At 35.7% G+C, this 21,460-nt stretch overlaps 2 protein-coding genes across 4 annotated transcripts in view; one reads left to right on the top strand and one right to left on the bottom strand.

The window, feature by feature from the left end:
• The window catches only part of LOC126865048 (GTP-binding protein RAD), a 126,951-nt gene extending 116,267 nt beyond the window's left edge, over positions 1-10,684 (top strand). Inside the window, exon 7 of the mRNA XM_050617324.1 lies at positions 8,887-10,684. Coding sequence (XP_050473281.1) covers positions 8,887-8,969 — 83 coding nt within the window. The 3' untranslated portion in view covers positions 8,970-10,684. The remainder of the gene's footprint in view (positions 1-8,886) is intronic.
• LOC126868540 (BAI1-associated protein 3) overlaps positions 1-21,460 on the bottom strand; it is a 123,719-nt gene that overhangs the window by 29,194 nt on the left and 73,065 nt on the right. For all 3 annotated transcript variants that reach the window (XM_050626169.1, XM_050624523.1, XM_050625309.1), the window contains exon 4: positions 3,867-4,035. In XM_050626169.1, the coding sequence (XP_050482126.1) occupies positions 3,867-4,035 (169 nt within the window). The remainder of the gene's footprint in view (positions 1-3,866; positions 4,036-21,460) is intronic.

Raw genomic sequence — 21,460 nt, forward strand, 5'->3', positions numbered from 1 at the left:
TAAAGCATACCGAGAGGAAAAGGCTGTGCGACGATCCGAACAATTTGATGGAATCCTTTCGAGCCACTCGACGAAACGCGAACGCCATTATTCTTTCCGTGGTGCGCTTCTTGTTACTCATTTCCTTCCGGATAAATGACGACGCTGCGATCGTTTGCTTTACGAGGGATCTCTTTACGAGGCCGGAAAGACGTGGAATCGAGCGTGAAAAATTGCTTCAATCGCATTCAGTTCTAACAACCTTTGAATTGCGTTATTTATCTGTGTGATATATTACACAAGGATATATATTCAAGATAGATTTCACGAATCAGTAAGTTTTCAATAATGTGAATGATTTAGATATCATATATCATATATAACATTGTCAGGAGGAATTATGCAAATACAACATAGTGCTTTGCAAAAATGAAATGCTATGCCGTGGTATATTTCAATTTATCGCGGCGAAATATATTAAGTTCGCGTGACAGTCAACGTGTTAACGAGTTAAAACTTTTTTGATAGCTTTAAAAACGACACGGGTCATTTAATAATTCCATGTAAAATGCCAGAAATCCGATTATTGAAACTTTGTATTAAATTTTTATATCGTTTGGGATATTGGATCGAAAGAAGATATTTATAATAATAAAAATCGGTTTGACGATCGCACGAGTAGAACGAGAAAGTTCGGTGCTAAAAGTTTCGAAACCCGTAAACACAAAGTTAATGAAAAATTAATTGTCGTAGTTCGGAGCATGGGAGTTCTGATTTTGAAAGGTCACGCTTGAAAGACTTTGCTTTCAAAAAATTAAGGATAAAAAGGATAACTGTTTGGATTTCAAGTGAAAAGTAACGTTTTAAAAGGATTCTAAACGTGCGGTGGTACATAATCCCAAAGTAAAAATTTCGTGGAACGTTCTTCGCTCGCGAAAACGGAAAATATTTCTGAAATATAATTTTTCTGTACCAGCGAATGCAGAAGCGAATCCTGCAGGTGCAGAATATCTAATATAGTCCACCGGTTTATCGTGTCACGAAGTTGCGTTTGAGTTTGAATTTCTCTCGCACAGTGGCCCAGGGAACGTTCATCTGGAGTTCCATAATCCACCTACACGCTGGCATTGTCCACTTTGTGAAAAGCAGATCGCAAATACGACGTGTCCAGTGAGAAAGGAATATCAAGAGTATTACTCTCAAGGATTTTCTACAGGTTTTTGTACAAATTTCCTATGCTGCTTTATGATGTACATATATACATATACATAAAAGAAAAGTAAAATCATAAGGTTTTTACTGAAAAGATTGTAAGAACAATGAAAAATGCGAATAGCGAAATAAATGAATAATAAACAAGTCAATGATTGCGATTAATAAAAATGAGAATGAAACTATAAGAAACGTATATTTATGAAGATTTTAGTTAAACGATTAGATATAGGAACGATATAAAATGTAAATGGAAAATGATTGAATAATAAATAGATCCATGAAATCTACGGTTTGCATTGGCAACTTTGTGCGGTTGCATATAAATGCGGAATTAATATTGCATTTGTCAAATAAATTCAATCGGATTGATCGATCGATATTATAATTAGGTTGTCACAGAGGCGAACAACACTGTATTCACCGTTTTCTGCAAATCGCCGATTTTAATGTTAATGAAAAAAGAGGAAGAGAATAGGATTAATTTGCATAAACCGAGCGAAACCAAAATCTGGCCCCTTAATGATATAACAATATGATTCATATTCGTTCAATGTTTTAAATTAAATGAATTTCGATTAATTCAAATTAATTCAGTGAAAACAAGGATAACGCAGGAACGATAAAAATAGAAAGGATTATCTCAACCACTTAATGGACATTCTGATTGAGGATTGTCGTGTCTGTTGCCGGTATCTTATGCGAAATATCGAGATTTCTTGGAAGTGCAATCATGAAATTGCGGATCGCTGGTGGGATAAACAAATGTTAAACAGGCGATATCGTTAAAGCGGCTGTCCGTCATTTCGATTGACCAGCACGCATAATATTTCAAAGGAAATATAATTACCGAATCGCATGCGATTTGCGCATACCGCAACCACCATGATAGATGACAAAATGCATCACTATGCGAACGTTGCGAACAAAGCGGTATACTCGCGATAGTAAGTAAAAGTATAGCAAGTAAAATCGAGGAACAGCTATTTTCTTGAAGTATATAAAGGCTCGATCGTGATTGTTAGTATTATATTTCACAATTTAAGATCTTGGGGGGATTACATACTGATAGTTACGCACGCAAAGATTTAATTTGTAAGAAAATATAGGATTTGGTTAACAGTTAGCTATGATTAAAGTCTAAATTTGTACCGAGGGAATTGAAGACAATTAATATTAAAATAATATTTAGCGAAAGAGGGAAAAATAACCTTGTGTATCCATATATTGAAAAATTACTAATTGGTTATTTTAATTATTCCGGTAGTTTCAACGATAACAGTAAAATGAAATTGCAAATTGAGGTACAGAAAATTAAAGGACCGGAATGGTTGATCGATCGAACGTTTCATTTTGTAAAGTGTACATACTCGTTCTTTTTCCCATTCTCTGGCTACGCATTCGAAGAAATTTCATACAGAAATTTATAGAAGAAGTTTGTAACAGTTTATATAAAAGATTGGAGGTTTCTTTCTTTCGTTACGTCTCGCGATAAAATTGTATTAGTCTGGTTATGATCGAGTCTCGAAGAAAAGAAAGTCTTTGAGAAAACAAAAATCGAATTTTCTACTTTTCTTTTCTACCAAAATAAAACGCTATCGCATGAAACGTCACGAAAACAAGACTTCCGATCACGATATCGACTTTGTTATCAAAATAAGCAAAATTATCAAAATGACGTGTGTTCGTTGTACGTGTAAAAATTGTTTAGAGATCAAATATTACACGTTTCTAATTTTTAATGGATCTACCTTACTCCGTATGCATATGGATTTATACACAAGATTGTGTTTTGACACGTTACCATGTTTTCATGTTCCTCGTCGCATGGTTAACTTCAAGCACGAAAGTGTATTGTTTAAAGTGTGATTAAATTCGACGCGCAGCTGCTTGCATTACGTCGACTGAAAGCAGTTAACAACTCTATCTCGCGTTTAAACGATAGCGAATGGTTAGAAGCTTTTGCATTCACCAAAACAGGCCATATAGCGCGTCACTTTCATATTGCTGACACTACAGCGAAAACCGGAAACTTACACTCGTTATGTTTCGTCTGGTAAACTTGCAGAATTACGGACAACGCGGCCTACTCTAAAACAGAGGATAAACTTGTCCTTTCTTTAAACGTTGCTCTCTGTGCTTAACTTTTCCTTTTCATTTTCACGATTGCAGTTTTAACAAAGTAAACACGCTTCTAAGAAAAATCATTCTAATATTTTTTAATAATTGCAATGTGTTGATTCTTTTAAATCTTCTTTATATATCCACGTATAAAAATGTGGTGGTTTAAATTGAAGATTAACACGTTGATTGTCACGACGGTCATGGGTATCATGGGTTAGGGCGATTAAAGGAAGATAAATTTCTTGAAGTGGAAAGTTTCCAACATTGTCAGCGACTTATATAACACTTCCAGAGAAAAATTGCGCGATTTCGTAAAAGTTAAATGCTATGATACGGCTCTCATGGCAAAGTATATAAAATTCACACGGCAATCAACGTGTTAAATTATTCATTATTTTTCTGTTAATTTATACAGATTCATTTCTGACTTACTTCCAACGAATTTAATTGATTTCGCATATTTAATTTAATTTCTTTCTACTAAAACTTAATCTAATTTACTTCCGACTTAGGATTAATGAAATAACCATTATTTGTAAGAGAGAGCTCACCTCTTTTTTGGTGAAACGATAAGTTTGCGTCAAGCTGGTGTCTCTGGACGGGGGAGGCGGTTCCTTGGCCCTGGCCTCTACTTCTTGAAGGACCATGAGCCTTCGATTTTCCTGTCTCCAAGATAACGCGGTGAAACTTTCGAAGAAAGAGCCGTCTGTCTCTTGAACCCTGCAAGATCAATTACGTTTCATTCTCGTCACTTGTTGCTTCTTCGTTGCGTATCATAACGTATATAGATAGAGTGTCTGACAAAAAGTTGATGCTACCGAAAATACTTAAATTTTTTTCCCGAGCTTTAGTGGAAATTTATAGCGATTCTTTCTAATGATATAATAGATATCGCGTGTCTTTCGAAACTTATATGGAATAATCTGTCAAATCGTTTGCTACGTTATTTCAGATTCAGATACGTCTTTCGATCCAAATAAATTTATTAACAAAATATATACATATATATTTATCAAATCTTCAAAATATCCACGATAATTACTGCTATTTTCAAGGATCTTCAAGTTATTATTTTTAATTATATAATGATGTAATGTACGATAATACCTCAAATTCGTTAAATACTTTAAAAAATGATTAATATGAAATTTAAAAATCCGAGACATTATAACACCTAAAGAGAAAACACACCACTAACACCTTACTAAAGAAATAAAATAGACAAACTCGAAGATGGCATCCCGCTGAGGGTAGCCATGAACATGTTATTTAGCAATTAAGCTAGAAAAATTTACCGAATGTCCAGCTGGACAAATTGTAAAGTACAAATTAAACAGTAAAGAAAATTATAGAATATAAAATTATAAAAAAATATTATAAGGACAAAGAATTATGTGTCGATGATTTTGCGAGAAACAACGAGTGCTGCTTTCAAGTTTCAATGAAAAGTCGACAATGATGGCGGTGATCGTTCAAGGAGAATTCGATGCCTAATCATCGCAGTCGCATGCACGTATTTCCGTTCATTTTTTCCTCGCACTTACGTATGCGCTGAGTTTTGCGTCGCTGCAGTAATATCGATCAGTCGAGGTGTTCCATGTTTTTTTTCGCCTTCTCTTTTCGCACTGTGCCTTTTTTTAATCAATGTACGGCGCTTCGTGTGAACGAGGACGACGCAACGAAACACGGTGCAATTTGAAAATTGCCATTTTGAAAGGCATCCGTGATTCTCGGTGAAAATTTCTCTGGAAATTGAACTTCCTTTTCGTTAGCGGAAGTACAAATCGTAAACGACGTATCTGATTTGCTTCTTTCAGGATACCGATACACGTATTTGCGTCTCATGTGCAAATATTTGTGGAAATTCGTATTAAAATCATAAAATCATAAAATACAAAATTGTCTCAGCTACTAAATATTATACTTTCGATATTTCCTATATTTTCTACACATTATATGCATCTCATGGATGTTTGTATTTTCAAATTTTCCACAAATGCGTAAAAATCCGTAGTCTGATAATAACGTACTTTTTGTCCTTTGTATAAATTATTTATTGGAGAATTTTTATTCGTAATGAATTGAAGTGACACAAAAATCTGCTGCTTATTTCTTTTGTTCTTTTCATTTGTTACGAGTTCCAGTCGAATAAAACGTAACTGAACTAGATGTTAAAGTAGGAACTTTAAAAATCTTCTCCCATAAAGAATTAGTAGATTGTAGTGGTTTAATGCATTTTTTAAAGACCAAGCATGGTTATGATATTTCCGAGGCTCATACACAATGCACATATATACATACTACATGTCACATAAGGTAAAAACACATCGAAGAAAGCGATCATTTCCACGATGGATATTTTATCGATCATGTATACATTACGATACAAATTTATTAAATTGTGATAATAGTATGGGATAATATTAAACGATTTTAATTCGTCTCGTAGGCAATAATTAAATGATACCTAATTTTATCCTCGATAAAGCTATCGTATCGTACCTAATGGTCTAGCCACTGCATTGGAAGGGTTAGTTCGTGTGTTTCACACATTTCGAGCTAATAGCAGAATCTCCAGTAAAGTCAACAGGTGTGGCGTTAATTTTCGTATTCCATTAACGCTGAATTTAAATCTCGCTTCCGGCGTACGCTTGATATTTTAAATTAATGCATGCGTTCTATGACTTCGCAATTTTTCATACAATTTTAACATTTTTCTTAATTTTTGTCATAAAGCATACATCGCTTATTTTACTCTCGTCGATATAATTTCGTCCGCGATTTTTCGATTATACGAATAAAATGTCAAATCAACTCATAAGAAGTGTAATTCTTTCGTTATTAAATGAAAATAATTTCATTTCTCTGAAATCCTAAAATTATTTTCCACGTTTCTGCCAAGTTTTCCATTCCACTTTTATAAAACTCTTATCGTAACGTGTTCCATTGTTTCTTTTAACGATAATATATATCTTATATTAGATATATATAAATATAATAAGTTCTTCGTTCTCTTTTTCGCAAAACTCTTATTGTTATATCTTCCATTGTTTCAAACTGAGTTCTGAAGTATCACGATATTTATCGTATATTACACAATCTAATGTATTTATTCATGCAAGGTAACAGTTTGTCGTCCCTTCAAACTCGACCATGATTGTATTTTCACAGATGTCGTTTCAAAATATCAAAAATTCCCCGAAACTGTAATACAGGGATTATTCGACGCAATAATCCACGAAAAGGGGACAAAGAATAGCTTTCTTAGGAACAATAAAGCGTCCCCATTGAGCGACACCGGTTGGGCGGTTGAACAGAGGGATGCGAAGGGATCCGGAGAAAATAGCGAAATGAAAAATATGCAGATGAAAGTACGTTAAGCGAGCGTGTATTTGACGCGTCTGAAGGATCTGCGGGTCGTCTCGGATCTAATTTAAATCCGAAAGAAGCCACGCCACGCTCCGTGTCCCGCAGGAGCGTTCCACTTGGACTTGGCTGATACGAAAACGAGAAGTTTCCTCTCGTGCATCGTCGCTGCGAGTCAACGAAATAGAATCGATATTCCTTTCAACTTTGCGAGAAATATCGTTCGGTTTAACATATCACAGGATAGTCCTCGGAATTCTCTGTTACGTTTCTGCAATTGTAATAAATCGTAAGAGAATTACGTCTCGTACGAATCTCATAGGAATCTCATTAGGTCTCGTAGGAATCATTACTGCGAAATTTTGGATTAATTTATACGTCATGATTGTTACGAATGAACGAACGAATGATATTTATTGCAAACGATATATCATAATGTGTAATCTGAAATGTGTAAATGTAAAAAAATATTTGTAATAATCTTCGATCTGGCTCGATATTATTTTATCGAATACTTTAAAATAATTTTGTCGAATGTTTTTAAAACATAAACCAAAGAGGATTATTGTATTTCTATTTCACAAGTTTTGAAACCTCTTTATTCTACAATTCTGTCCTGTAACCATATGATTTCCCTAGTTATTACGTAAGAACTGGCTGATAGTACAAACGTCTGCTCGTGATCCACATGTGAAATTTATCGGCTGTAGGGTTGAAGTATTAACTGACACATGCCGGGTCATTAATCTCGAATGTGTTGACATGTTCACTGCATACATATCAGCCCCGATTCGCCTCATAATTTTACGACATGCATGTGATATTCGTTTGAATGGACGCAAGTTAAAAATTACGTAATGTTTTGAAATAAACTTCAGCAATGATTCATACGATATATACAGTTCAATTTTATTACAATTAAATTAAATTAATAAATTATTGAAATTGTATATTTTCATATAACGGTGATAGAATTTCAATCAATAACGTTCTGTGTTGTTATCCTGGCCAGAGTATTTTCCGAAAAGTATTTTCTGTTTATCATTTCGAGCTTTTCTGTATAATTTCTCGCGTCTTTCTACTTTTTAATTCTTTTTTTACCCTCGTACACCATTGGAAGTACACCTATAGCGTCTAAATTCGAGCGAATGTTAGTGGATACTGGTTGTCTTTTCTTGAATTTTCTAGCACTTTCTTTATCTACTTCTACTCTCGTCCTTCTCTAAGCCCTACTTAAACCCAGCTATTTTCTTCCTAAAAGCAGCTTTTCTGCTTTCCTTTGCCGAATCCATGTCGAACCTCGTTACGATCGAGTTATCTTGTTTCATTATTGTGTTATCTTTGTAAAAATAAATCGAGGATAAAGGAGATGAAAGCTTCGTTCCTTTGAAATCTTCAGAGATACGAAACAAGTCATCATTTTTACTATAAATACAAGTTGCTCTGATAGCTGAAGAAAAAATCTACGCTTTTTCTTCCAAATCCACTAATTCTAATCTTTCGATCTTTTTCACACTCGTGAGTCTCGAATATTTATATATTTGTTATACAAACTATGCTGTATTATTTATTTGGTATTCGTACTGTCTTTTCACTCCGAAAATATTTGTATCGTAGACTGTAAATAGTTTTATAACATCTTGGTTCGTTGACTCGTTATCGATAGATACGTTAAATGGTTAAACGATTTCGTTAGGGTGCAACGATCGATCTAGCAACACGTTATTCAAGAAACACATTATTGTGCAGCGTTCGCGTAAGGGTTGTACAACCTGGCGGATTTATGGTTGCTTGGCCAGTATTTATTACAGTCTGATTCGAATTTATAGCGTTTCAGATCGCGTTAAAGCAAATTATCAGGTATTTTCTATTGAGGAACGTTAGGATTAAGACACAAAGCCGCTTCAAATATACGATAAGATTCGTTGGATTCAAATTTTCCAAAACTAAATAACTTTAACTTTCGGTAATATTTCAAGGCAATAATATGTTTAAATCTTCAACAATTCGTACAATAACTTGCTTGAAAATGTCGACAAGTAATTCGAGAATCCCATCGAACTACGACACACCTTTTGAAACTTTGAAATAGGATAATAACGTAGAAGTGAATTGTAGCTAATGGAATTAATAGACTTTGTGTTTGATCTTAACGTTACAGAATTTAATCAGAATGCGTTTAAGTCGCAATTTACTCTGTTTCAGACGAAATCAAATCCTTGACGTTGACGAATGCGATATCAAAGGGAAGGTCTAGCGTTTTCTTAGAGGGAAGCCATCGGTATTAGTGTACCCCGCTATGCTTTGACAATGAAACCGTAGCGTTGTACGTAACAAGTGGGCGAGAAGCTAGAACGCAATACTTGATCGTTTCTCCTGTTACGAAATCAATGTCATCCTTTGACCAGAGAGAAGAGAACTAGAACACAAAGAGAAAATAGAGTACACGTGTATCGTTTACTTTAAATTGAGTCACGTTCTAAACCGAAAAGAAGATCATTCATATCCGAAAACAAGATGTAAACCATGGAACGAAATTATTTGTGGGAACAGCAGCCTAAAAGATCGAAGATAATCGTCTGAGATGATGTAACAATTATTTAATTAATTGAATTATTGAACTAATATCGAACAGTAGATACGACACTCAGTTTCTTACATTTGGAAATTGAACAGCAGTTGATAATAACCGTAAGAGTATTTAAAATTGGACTTCTGGAATTTTCCAGTATTCGAGTCTGGAATCCAATTGAAATATTGAATGAAATGAAACAATTCAATTATTTCAGAGTATTACACAGTCCATGTGATGCTACGTCTTATCGAAGATTATGAAATACTAGTAAATTGCATTTGGTAAAATTCAGATCAGAATAAAATTACTCTCAATTAATTTCTAATTAAGGTCGGTTTAATATCTGCTTCCTACCAAGCATCTTTTCAACATCAAATATATGCCACGTGATATCAGAGCAACAGAACTTTCGTACCTATAGGGCAACTTAATCAACCGAAGCCCCCTAATTTGTTGCAGCTTAAAGAAACTAAGTAGAGTTCGTTGAACTCCAACAGGATTTCCGGAAATTGCTTATACACTGTGTTGAGTGGAGTTCCTTGGTGTCTATCAAACTTTCACATACTCAACTCTAGTCTATCCATTGGAAGTTTCTCTAAAATTCTTTAGAGACTAATAGCATATAACACGACGTCACTTATCGGACTAATATTTGATGAACTTTGTAATTCGATCTGTACAAAACAAAATCTCTAGTTTCCTATGTGCAAAAAGTCGAAGCTTAAATCGATGTATAGCATTGTCAAGAGAATGCGGATATTTATGCAAATTCATGTTTTTATAATTCATATTTTTTACACGTATTCTGTGAATTTAGCACTCTTAAATTTCTCATAAGTACGTAAACATCCTTAATCCAATTACCGGTATTAAGGAGATCAAAGAAAATTCTCTCGATGCTCTCTATGAAAAAGGATCTTTCGTTCAAAGAATACGATCTACGACAAAACCAAAACTTCCATTTCGTTCACGAGGTAGCACATCATTCACGAATCGAGTAAGAGAAGAAGAAAAGAGCAAACCTTATCTTCCTCGAAGCAAACAGCATAACAAAGTAGAACTAAATGGAAGGTCCAGGAGATAAAAAAAATAGAAACTCGAACCGAAGGACAATGAAAATTGGAAGGTGAAGAAGTAAGAACTAAAAGAAGAGAGATACGGTGGAAGAACAGAATGCACGTTTGATACACAAGAGACGCGAGAGGAAGGAAACGTACAATTTCGAAGGAAATGGAGAAAGAGAAAAAGAAACACCGGCCTCGTTAAGACAGTCGGGCACTCGATATCGTGCTTGAGGAATACGCGACGTTTACCTCGTTAAGCATGGCCTGTTGCACTAATTTATACAAAACAGCGAACTTGTTGTGTATTACGTCTAGCAGGATATTAATAAACGTCCGTGGCAAACTGTCGGTAAATCCGACGATTCCCCCGTTTAGTTCTTTCGAGGCGGATTCTTTTTTAACAATGCGCGCAAGGGCATGATAATACGAACCATGGTACGCCAAAATTTCAAGAAAGGAAATACAATTTGAATGTAATTTTAAAAGTGGCATATGTAATTCTGTTCGTATGGTGCGGTGAATTTTAACGGTAACGAAGGAAAGCGCATCATTTAATAAAGCGAGTAGAAAGTATAGCGATCTAATGAGAAAAATAATTTTTTAAATGGAATATGTAATTCTGAGGCGATAAATTTTAGCGATGACAGAGAAAAATGAGTTATAATCTGTTAAAATAAAAGTGTAATAATCTAAAGGAATCTTTATAAAAATTCGCCTTCGGGCGTGTCGAAGGGTTTAGACGGTGAATCTTGAAAGGGTTAAACTTGATTTCTGTCGAGGGCATTACGTTTTAGTCGCTGCACGGCAATTGGCGTTGAAATTATTGTCGTAGAAGTAGTACCGATGCTCGATAGAACTTTTGCTACTAAATCGCGTATTTCTTTACATTTGTCAAAAAATGTAAGAACATGTCCTTCGTTAAACGATTTATAATTAACACGTTGAGTGTTACGAAGGTCGCCGATGATCCAAATTTTTCAAAATAGTTAAAATATGATTATCATGGATTATCAAATATTCAACAATATGAATCGCTTGGATAACGTTGTCAGAAGGAAGTGCTCAAATAGGATATAATATCGCGTAAAGTATATGAGATTCTCGTGACAATGAACGTGTTAATTTGGTAAAAGAAGAAATTCAATTTAAATACTCTCGTTTACTCCAAATTCAACGTATCTAGCGACAAAAATTAGACGATTACGACTTAATAAATCTTCTAAACGTCATCAATCCTGATTTATTTTACAAAGCTAACAAATTCTTTTACGGTCCACCTTGTAATACGATATTTCCCCTTTGCTAAGTCATTCAACGAACAACCAGCACCATAATCTCATCCCTTCCAAATAAACCAGCCACTCTTCCCAGGATCATAATCTTAAAAAGGAGCGAGCATAACTCGATCTAAGACGAATTCCTCGCCACTGTTCGCTACTATTCGACCCTGTGTAAGCGTGGCCTCGAAATTGCGTTGCCGTTCGACGTACAAGAATAAATCTGGCATTGCCTTCATTCCGGCCTCGGCTTATTTAATTTATTCGACGGTGGCACTGCACAAAGAGGTTTCCCTTCCATCGAAAATGGAATTTCAATGCGGGGAACGCTTACCGGCAGAGCTTAGAGCTTGCCATTTTCTTCTCTTCCTCTCCGTGTCCTCCACTTCCCGTTTCTACGTTCGTACCTACTTTCGCGAGTTTCTTTGACGTTTCTCAGCATCTGTTGCTGGAACCTGGCGAAACGAGAACGCTGCGAAGGTAAAACGTATCGATAAAGTTCAAAGGGGAACATCATGGCGCCGGGATACAAATGATACGTGACTCAGAAACGCGGTTTCCATCGCCAAAGATACGATTTCCACCGTATGAATCACGCTCCCACGTATACGACACTTTGACCAGTCTGACACTGTCTGACGCTCCTCTATGAATTTCGTGCTTCTTCCCGGCATTCCAATTCCCTTTCGTTCTTTCACTCTGTTTTTAGTTTTTACTTCCTTTCTCGTGCCGAGACATTTCCTTATAAGATCGAGTTGACACTTCAATTGAAAAGATTTCTGACAGTATGAGGGGAGATGTAGGAGTTATTCAGTGCTATTCGCGATACTTTGTTCTCCTAGTTTTGTTCCCTTGTAGTTCTACTTCACGCTGGAAAGTTTTTATTGCTCTTTCTCATTTTCTATGGCGTTCGTTTTTCAGGCGTTTATAATTGTAAATATTGCTACGAATTGCTTCTGTATTCGATCTTTATATAGTGAATTTGCTTCTATGTTGTAATTTGTTGTGCTTTCTCTATTGATATTTTTGACATAAGCTTTTGTTTTCGAATATTTTCTGGAAATATTTCAGGCAATTTTTTATAACACGGGTGGACTTTTCATTTTCGTCTAAACTTTCCTTTGGCATTTTCGATTGCCTTTAAAAAATGTACTTGTTATAAAATATAAATAGCAAAACCGTAAAATTATAAAATACGAATGGAGATTGTGAATTATAAAATACGAATATAAGCTGTAAATCGTGAAATATTAATATAAATTGAAAATTGTAAAACATAAATACAAATTATATGCTTTTTATCTATAAGATGTCAATGTGTAAAATACAAATCTGAACGTTAAAATATATTAAACGTAAAATCATAATTCCATGGTAATTTTATATTTCCAGAATTTTATTTCCAACAGAAGAGTTGCTTTATAAAAGTCAAATTTCGGGTGGCTTCTACGTTTTTCCGCATCTTCCATCGTCGTTGAGTTTATATCAAAGATAACATAAGCACGTACCTTTACAGTTATTTTTCCTCCAACACCTAATTTATATTCTTATCCTTCTCCTTCCGCCAAGAAATTTATTTTTCATCCCAATATGTATATCTTCTCTATCGTCCACGAGATATGTAATCGTACAGCTTCAAACGCACGCATACACGTTACGCAGTATTTTTACGAGGATGGAAATTCGAAGCGGGTCGTTTTCTAGTTTGTTTAAAAAAACCAGTACGATGAAAATTGCTAGAGTTACGAGAACCGTTGAAAATTTGAATACCACGGCAAAATCGAGAGACCCAGTGAAAATTTACTGTTACAATTTTTACTGTCATTTATGCCTTCGGTAACGGTGGTCGTAAACTCAATGGCCAGCACTTTGGTATCCGGTTCGTAGATTGTTAACGTCAGGAAGGATGTTTATATCGTGTATCGTCCCCTTACCTCGCTACTTCTACCCTATCTTTTCAGAAGATTTGTCTTGGCCAAGTAACTGCGATAGAAAATTCTATTCTACCGTCTTCCGTTTCTTTCTCAAGATTGCTATCGATTTAAGAAAGAAAAGGAAAAACGAAAAGAAAAAGAATAAGAATCGATTAGTTAGTTTCGAAGACGGTACAGGAAACCTTTCATTGGAATGAGTTCCTGCTTTTCTATGAGAAAAATATTCGGATATTTCTTGGTGGAAATAAGTAAAAAAGAAAGTGAATTGAATTGTTGTGTAGCATTGGTCGAACATACGTTCGATTTGTCTTATTGTGAATCTTTCTTTGTTGAGATGTTTTATTGGAGCTAGGGAAAGCTGGGTGAACAGGGTTAATCGTATTTTAAATTTACTTCTTTTTCAATATGTCAATTGAACCGATTGTTATTAGTCTCCTCATACTGCCGGAGCAAAGACCGTGTCGAAGTCGATTTATGAGCGATAGACCTGCACGGTTATATTAACGACAGGTGCTCGATTGAGTGACGAATCAAACGCGCAATTAGAACGGCGTATTGTACTCGTCTTTGCTATTATAAGGACAGTGATACACAGAAGTACACGCGAGCGCGAAAAAGCAAATAAGAATTCTATCGAATTAAGGAATCATATACAACTACTCAACTCTTGATTTTAAATTTACCATATTTCGAGCGTGCAAGTCTTTAAATTTTCGAATCGCCAAGTTTTCAGCTTTTCAAATATTCATATACCCAAATACACGAATCCCCAAATACCCAAATATTCAAACTTCCAAATCCTTGAATATCCAAATTCTTAATTTTTGATATTTCTAACAATAAGATCGATATCATTAAGTTACAGTTGATGCCTATTAATAGCAGCTGAGCCAAGGTTCCTCAACAATAGCTTAACCAAGAAGTCGAATTCTTCCTGTACCCTATACAACCTCTTATCGACACGCCCCACATTCGGTTCAGTAGGTTACACAGGATCCGAGTACATAACCAGGACGATCGATGATCGTAGACAACCGGAACCGCAGCCCACGATATAAAATTTTCTTGGATTTGACAGTAGGGATTCGTGGATATAGACGTGAGTTTCTGCCGACAGGAGGATTAGGATTAAGGCGTGGAATTCGCGAGCTTGTCCATCCTGTTGCTTCCCTTCTTCTGTTCGCTATATTACGTTTCATCCCCTTGGCTGTGCGAATAAACGCAAAGGGTAATGGGCCGCGAAGCAACTCGATGAAACGTAACCTTCCGGGCTCCTTCTGTTAAGCAATTACTAGCTCGTGGAAATTGAACGATTCCTGTGTAGATTGAACGCAGTTCGCTTCGCCATTGCTGAGACCTTTTCTCTAGTTTCCAGTCGTATCTATCGTTCGAATCGAATCGAACGATTGATAACAGGTAAGAGATGACGGTAGAAGTTGATACAATCGATTGAATAGGAATTATCCAATTATTTAAGTTTCTTTATACGCGTAGCAGTTTTAATCTATCTCTTATGGATATTGGAAGATTTAATAAAATAAAACTCATCGTTGTTGTTTCTTTTATTCTTCTATTATTTCAGATAAATTTTACGTATATTTTTTATTTATTGTATCGGTAGTAATCTTTGTAACAATCCACTGTCAAACCTATCGTCATATTCTTGTTCTTAATCTAAAAGTATCGTCTTAAAACTATTTGAATCGGTTTTCTAATTGCCACGATAACAAATAATCAGCCGAAAATATTTAAAAGAAAGTTTGTACATTATTAATAGAGAAATTGTAATATCTCTGAGAATTAGTCTTCTCTAAATTATCTTCTTTGTTCTCAATCGTGTAGAATTTTCCAATAAGAACATTCTTCAAATTCGACAGTAATATTCTACTAAGAACAATTCTGCCAAAAGAAACGAGACTGCTTAATCGCTCAGTTATTATTAATTCCTTTCGTATTATCAATTATATTCAGACAAACGATAATTCTGTCTCTTCGTTAACCCTCTTTTATTCGTCTTTTACGAATGTTTCCAGAATCACAACCATCGCTTTAATAATAAAAAAAAAAAAAAAGGATGTGGTAACCCAGAGGAATTCCCTTTGTTCTTTTAAACTGTTGCTTTTTTTTAATCCGATCTGTGTTTCAGCAAATTCGATGTATCGTAGTACCGTCGTCAAAGCGTTCATCTCTACTGGGAGTTGGAAGCGACGCTATTCTTTCCTTCCGCGTTCCTCCGAACCCTTCGAGCGTTTAATTTATCGAGTGAATAAACCCGCCGCGGAGAATAACTTTCAAGAATGTGTCAATTCGTGTGAACTGCGGAGAACCGTCTTCATTAACCGTCGAGCAGTTCGAACGAAGATTGGTTAGTTAACAGTAATTACTAGATTCCCCCGATTAATGTGATTAAGTAAGTACATCTTTCTTGAAATTCTTCTCATTTCTTGTCGCTCGTTCGTTCTAATATTCCTTGATTATTATTATCGCCAATCAGTTTCTGTATTACAGCTTAAACTTATGTAACGTTAACGTAAAAATTGAAATTGAAAAAGCGAAGCACACTTTATAGATTTAATTCGACGTACCAATACGTTGACCGATATTCTCAATAAATAAAATTCAATGTGTTATACGAAGGTAAATTGTACGTTAAATAAGAACGTTACCTTATTAAACACGGAAACTCTTTCATTTTGAATTTTGAAATTACCCGTTGGTTTTTCAGAAACGAGCGTTTTTAGTCATTTCCAGTTAAAGCATTTTTCAACAATTTTATTCAATTTCTATCAAAGCCCTTTCGTAGTTTCTTTTCAAGTGGCAACTAATATCGTTAATCAAATACAATCTCTTTATATTTTCGCTTGAATTAAATTTCATTTACCGAATGTCTAGTTGGAGAAATTGTAAAGTACAAATTAAATAATAATAATAAAAAAGAAGAAATTAAACTCCTTCTCAGAGTAATCTTTATTCGCAATGTGTTACGTCCGGTGACGACTCTTTACACAAACCAGGCCTCACGCCGCGGGCAAGATGGCTGCTAGATGTCTACGCACTCTTTTTGCGTACCCTCGATAGTCTTAAGGATCCACCATAAATTTTGGCATTTTCATAGTTAAGGTCCTTCAGACCAAACAAGTATCTTTTTACTTCAAGTGTTCCTTGAAGTTATTTGTCCACTCTGGGAAGGTACGGGAAATTTGGTTTTTTCCACGTTCGGTACCTCCCGCTAGCAACTTTCTCTCGGGGGCGACTAGAACCCTTCCTTGTCCACCAACCTTTTTCTTATCCAATTGGAAGCAACGACTATTGACCTCATTTTCCTAGCTAAAATTAACGTCCACGAATCCGATGGTCCCGTGCGCTGGACACACCCATCAATAGCTTTCGTCCGCAACGACATCGTCACCGAACTATACTGATTTTCCATTTTTAGATCAGTCAACATCTCTTGACTGGTTTTCCACCCTTAGATCACTCATCTATTCAACTTATATCTGTCTATGTCTATAAAGTTGTTGGAATAAAGTGTACGAAGGTGGTAAATAATTGCGATGATAGTGATGCGGCTGGTGTAGATGTCGCTGCTGGGGTACTGCTGTCTTTCTTCTCATTTTTGTGTTGTGGAAGAAAAATCGGACTACGGGCACCGGGATTTGAACACGGGTCCCGAACGTTCGTAACCTAAGGCGCTAACCACTACACTTTTTAAATAACGTTTATTAGACCAAGATACATTTTAATACATTTGGGTATTCACAATAAACTATGAATTTTGATAAGATGTGTTAGGCAAAAGTACCGATACGCGACGGTACGGCGTAGCCATACTATGTTATGTGTCGGCGTTTTACATTTTTCGTGTTTTAATATATTCTTTGGATTTAAGCCGCTGGGGAGCGGAACTTTTATGTGATTTTGTTTTTAGTTGTTTTTTCTGTTCTAAAAACTTGGTCGCAAAACAGAGCGCTTCGGTAGTCTACTTTTTGGGTGCTGTGTAACTTTGGGGAGGGGGAGGGGGATGTTAAATAGGTTTATTTAGAAAATTTACAATATTTACGATGTTTACACCTGTGTTATACGGGGGCAGAATTGAGTTCTGTCGGTTTAATGGTTTTCTCTCTTATTTTATTATGGATTCGGTATCCACCAATATTTTTTTGTGTTTTTTCTTTGTTTGTCTTTAGTGTCTTTCAGAGGGAGGGTCATGTTGTATCTCTACCTGCAGTCTGTTCATTTAAGTTTTCTTCGTAGAGTATAGTTTTGATCCCTATTTTTCTTTTTATGTGATAAATTATTGGGATATTATTTTGGTGCTAACCACTGCACTGCCGCCGTCCGCTGATAGTTGCTGTCGAGTACCGCCACATGTATATTGTGACCTGTTACTACGGTGTTATAATCAGTTTAACGATTAACGGTCGAACACAATGATTAATTAATTCCCAATTTCGTTACTTCGAAAACCCTTCGTCCTAATGAAATACCAAAGTTTGAAATGAAAAAAAGAAAATAAAAGCTGTAACGAAAACGATCGAAAAATACTGAAAATCGTGCCCCATTACGACACAAGCGAGACCGATATCACTATAAATAATAAAATTGTGTCTAGCTTCCTCAAAGTAATTATTTGGCTAAGCTCGTCAATAAACGCTCATCAAAAACCCTCGACCAGCTCAACTATCTCTCATCCGGCGAGTATTTCACAGGCAGCACTGAAGCGATGCAAGCTGCTCTCAATCTTGCTCGCTTAGGAACTTGAGAAAGATGTTAATCTTATTCGCCGCTAATTGCTCCGGCAGTTAATTAACGCGTCGCGTCGAGTCGGGAGGAAGGAGTGGCCCGTTGGACTTGCTCGAAAAATCTTTTCAAGTCCTCCCAACCTCTTTTCGCAACCTACTAAAGCCTCAACAAGTGTCACGCCCGTCTTACGTGTACTCGTTTGTCACCCGGATAAAAAAGTTTCAGAAATAAAGAAGAGAAAGTCTAGCTGTCAGCCTTTTTTCTACTCCGCTTGTTCAATTGTCTCCATGGTGTAAGAAAGCTCGATACTGGGTTTTGTCGCACGCTTCAGTGCCACAGTGAATCGTGCGGTGAAATACACGCGAGGGACTTTTGCGACTGTTCGCCTGTTCTCCAGGGAAAACAATTAAAATAAACGTATATTTGTATACAGAATTATAAAAAGAAGGACTGAGAAAATTAACATTCGTAAGATATTATTAGCCAAATGGTGGAACAGACATTAGTTGAAAAAATATTATTTTCAAAGTTGCAAATAATTTTCACGTTATTTCATAATCTTATATTACATTTCAAAAACTTTGTCTTTTAATCAGATGTTTTTTTAGGTTAATGATCTTTTACGAACCGGTAACATTTATATTCCGCGCTCTGTTAAAAATAGTACATAGTCACTTTGGAATACTAGCTCGAAAGAAAATTAAACTGCTTACTAAACTCGATAAAAAGTTTCAGCTATAGCTATACTTTCTGTTGCCAAGACACCTAAGTTAAAAAACTGAAAGGTATTTCTTCAAATCGAAATTGGCTGCCGTTATTCGATAGGAAAGTTTCTTCGGAACGCGATAAAATTTGATTCCAAGTTAATCGAGCTTCTATTCGAAATGGCAGAAAGTTCGAAGATAGATTTTCTCTGTGGCTATTAAGATAGCTCGAGATACCTTGAGTTAAGGTTTCGCGGAAGATTATCTTACAAATTACATCACATTACATAGCAAATTAGTTTTATCTAAAAGAATTGTTTTTATAGATATCATAGAATCTCGAAAAGAATTATTTTCAACATCGTCGTCATATCTATGTCAGTTCTCCTCTAAACGTATTCTGTTACTAAATAGGAATAGAACGACGAATTTTTGAATTGTAAATTGTCCTTCTAAATTCTAAATTGAATTGAAAGTTAATAAACTCAACTAGCAATCTAACATTACCAAAAACTCTATTCGAAGTGTAACATGACGCGATGCAGAAGTGTACCATCCAAAAACTTCCGTAAATTCTACAATTGTCAGAAACTTAGATTCAAGTCGAAAAAATTCAACGTGATATACAGGGTGGTTGGTAACTGGTGGTACAAGCGGAAAGGGCGTGATTCTACGCGAAAAAAGAAGTCGAAAATATAGAATACAAATTTTTCGTTTGAGGCTTTGTTTTCGAGAAAACCGACTTTGAATTTTCGCTCGGTACGCGTGCGGCACGTTATAACGAAGCTCACTGTAGATCGTTGTATCGATGGAAAAATTAAAAAAAAAAATTTTTTTATTCTATATTTTCGATTTCTTTTTTCGCGTAGAATCACCCCATTTTCGCTTGTACGGCCAGTTGCCAACCACTTTGTATAAAATACGATTATTGAAAGTGTCATTTTCTTCTGTTTTTTTAACAGCCGTATTTCATCGAAATTTTTAAAATAAAGATCAATTTCGCGTAACGAAATCTCAGCTTTGAGTTTATCCCGAAAGAATGTTCGTTTTTGCTGGAAATAATTTCAATTATTTGCTTTAACAAGCGACTGCATAACACGGTAGAGACTGACAGTGACAAAGAGCTCCTTCGAATGTTTTTAAAGCTTTGTATAGTAAATTTCACTTTGAATTTCATCAAAGAGAATTTTTCTTTCTATCGAATTGAACAGAATTTTCATTTAATTGGTCGAGAAACTCTATAAATACATTTTATAGAACAATGAATTTCACCCTTGAATTTATTCGAAAAGAACTTCATTGAAAACAATGTCAAACATTTGACTCGGCAAAAGATGCTATATTGTAACAAATACATTAACAAGCATATTAACCGACAAATCAAAAGAGACGTTTTCAAATTTTGCGGAAGCCTGCAACTGTAAAAAGATATGGCTCTGGCCATGAACAGCCTATTTTCCCCTTTGAAACGTGACACGATATTCCTCTATGAACAGTATCGATACAACAGATTTAATATTCTCTTCTTCGCCGTCCATTCACATAGATATCTACGAATTTTCAATAATTGCCTTTTATCCGCATCTTACATTACAAATCTCCTGTCGTTATTCCTCGTCTGTTCTCGTTATTCTCTGTCTTTCACGAATCATCTTAACGAAGTCACGCGTAGAAGAAGAAGGCGCTGTTAAATCAATTCCCATGTTCCTCGTCTAGAAATGGTGGATCGAACGAGGAGAATGACCCGACACCTTGTGAACAACGACGAGGATAACGCGCGAAGAGCACAATGCTTCGAGCGTGTACGCAAGTAGATTGATCGATGTCCACCGCTTCCCGTGGAATGGAAACGAGACTGTGGTCGACCTAATGGAGGTAATGGCGCAAGGGAAAGGGCCTCGCAAGAAATATGGCCGTTCGACCATGTTGAGATAAAAGGATACGTACAAGGAACGGTCGTCCATCGATGACCGCGACCTTTCGACCCTTTGACCTTGTACCTGCACGAACAACTCCCTCTACCTTTAGAAACGGGCCATAGCGCCCTCCCTCTATTATGTTTGACGTTCGTTAAAACTCGTATCCGCCTTTTGTTCCCACGGATTCGTGAAATCGTATCGCGTTTGATCATCCGGTGCTATCAGGGTATTTATTTCCGAACAGTTATGAGGGTAAGCTTCCAGGATTAAGAGAAAAAATACGATTTGCGAGAGAATTTTAAGAATTAAGGATTGTATAATGCGTGGTATTTGTAGATTTTTAATTGCTCTTTCAGTTTTTTGATTTTGATCGAAAGCAGAAAGGAAAACTGGAACTATGAGATAACAAGCGAAGTATCGAAGAAAACGTGGAATAATGAGAAAATTTGAAGAACGAGCCCTTAAGTAGGTTGCTTGTTAAGTTAATTTTTTAAAGACTTTTGAACTACACAGACATAGAGTGTTATTACAGAATATTAAAGAAATAGAGCGTTGTATGTAAG

This window comes from Bombus huntii, chromosome 1, assembly GCF_024542735.1.
Source record: "Bombus huntii isolate Logan2020A chromosome 1, iyBomHunt1.1, whole genome shotgun sequence".
NCBI classification, from domain to species: Eukaryota; Metazoa; Arthropoda; class Insecta; order Hymenoptera; family Apidae; genus Bombus; species Bombus huntii.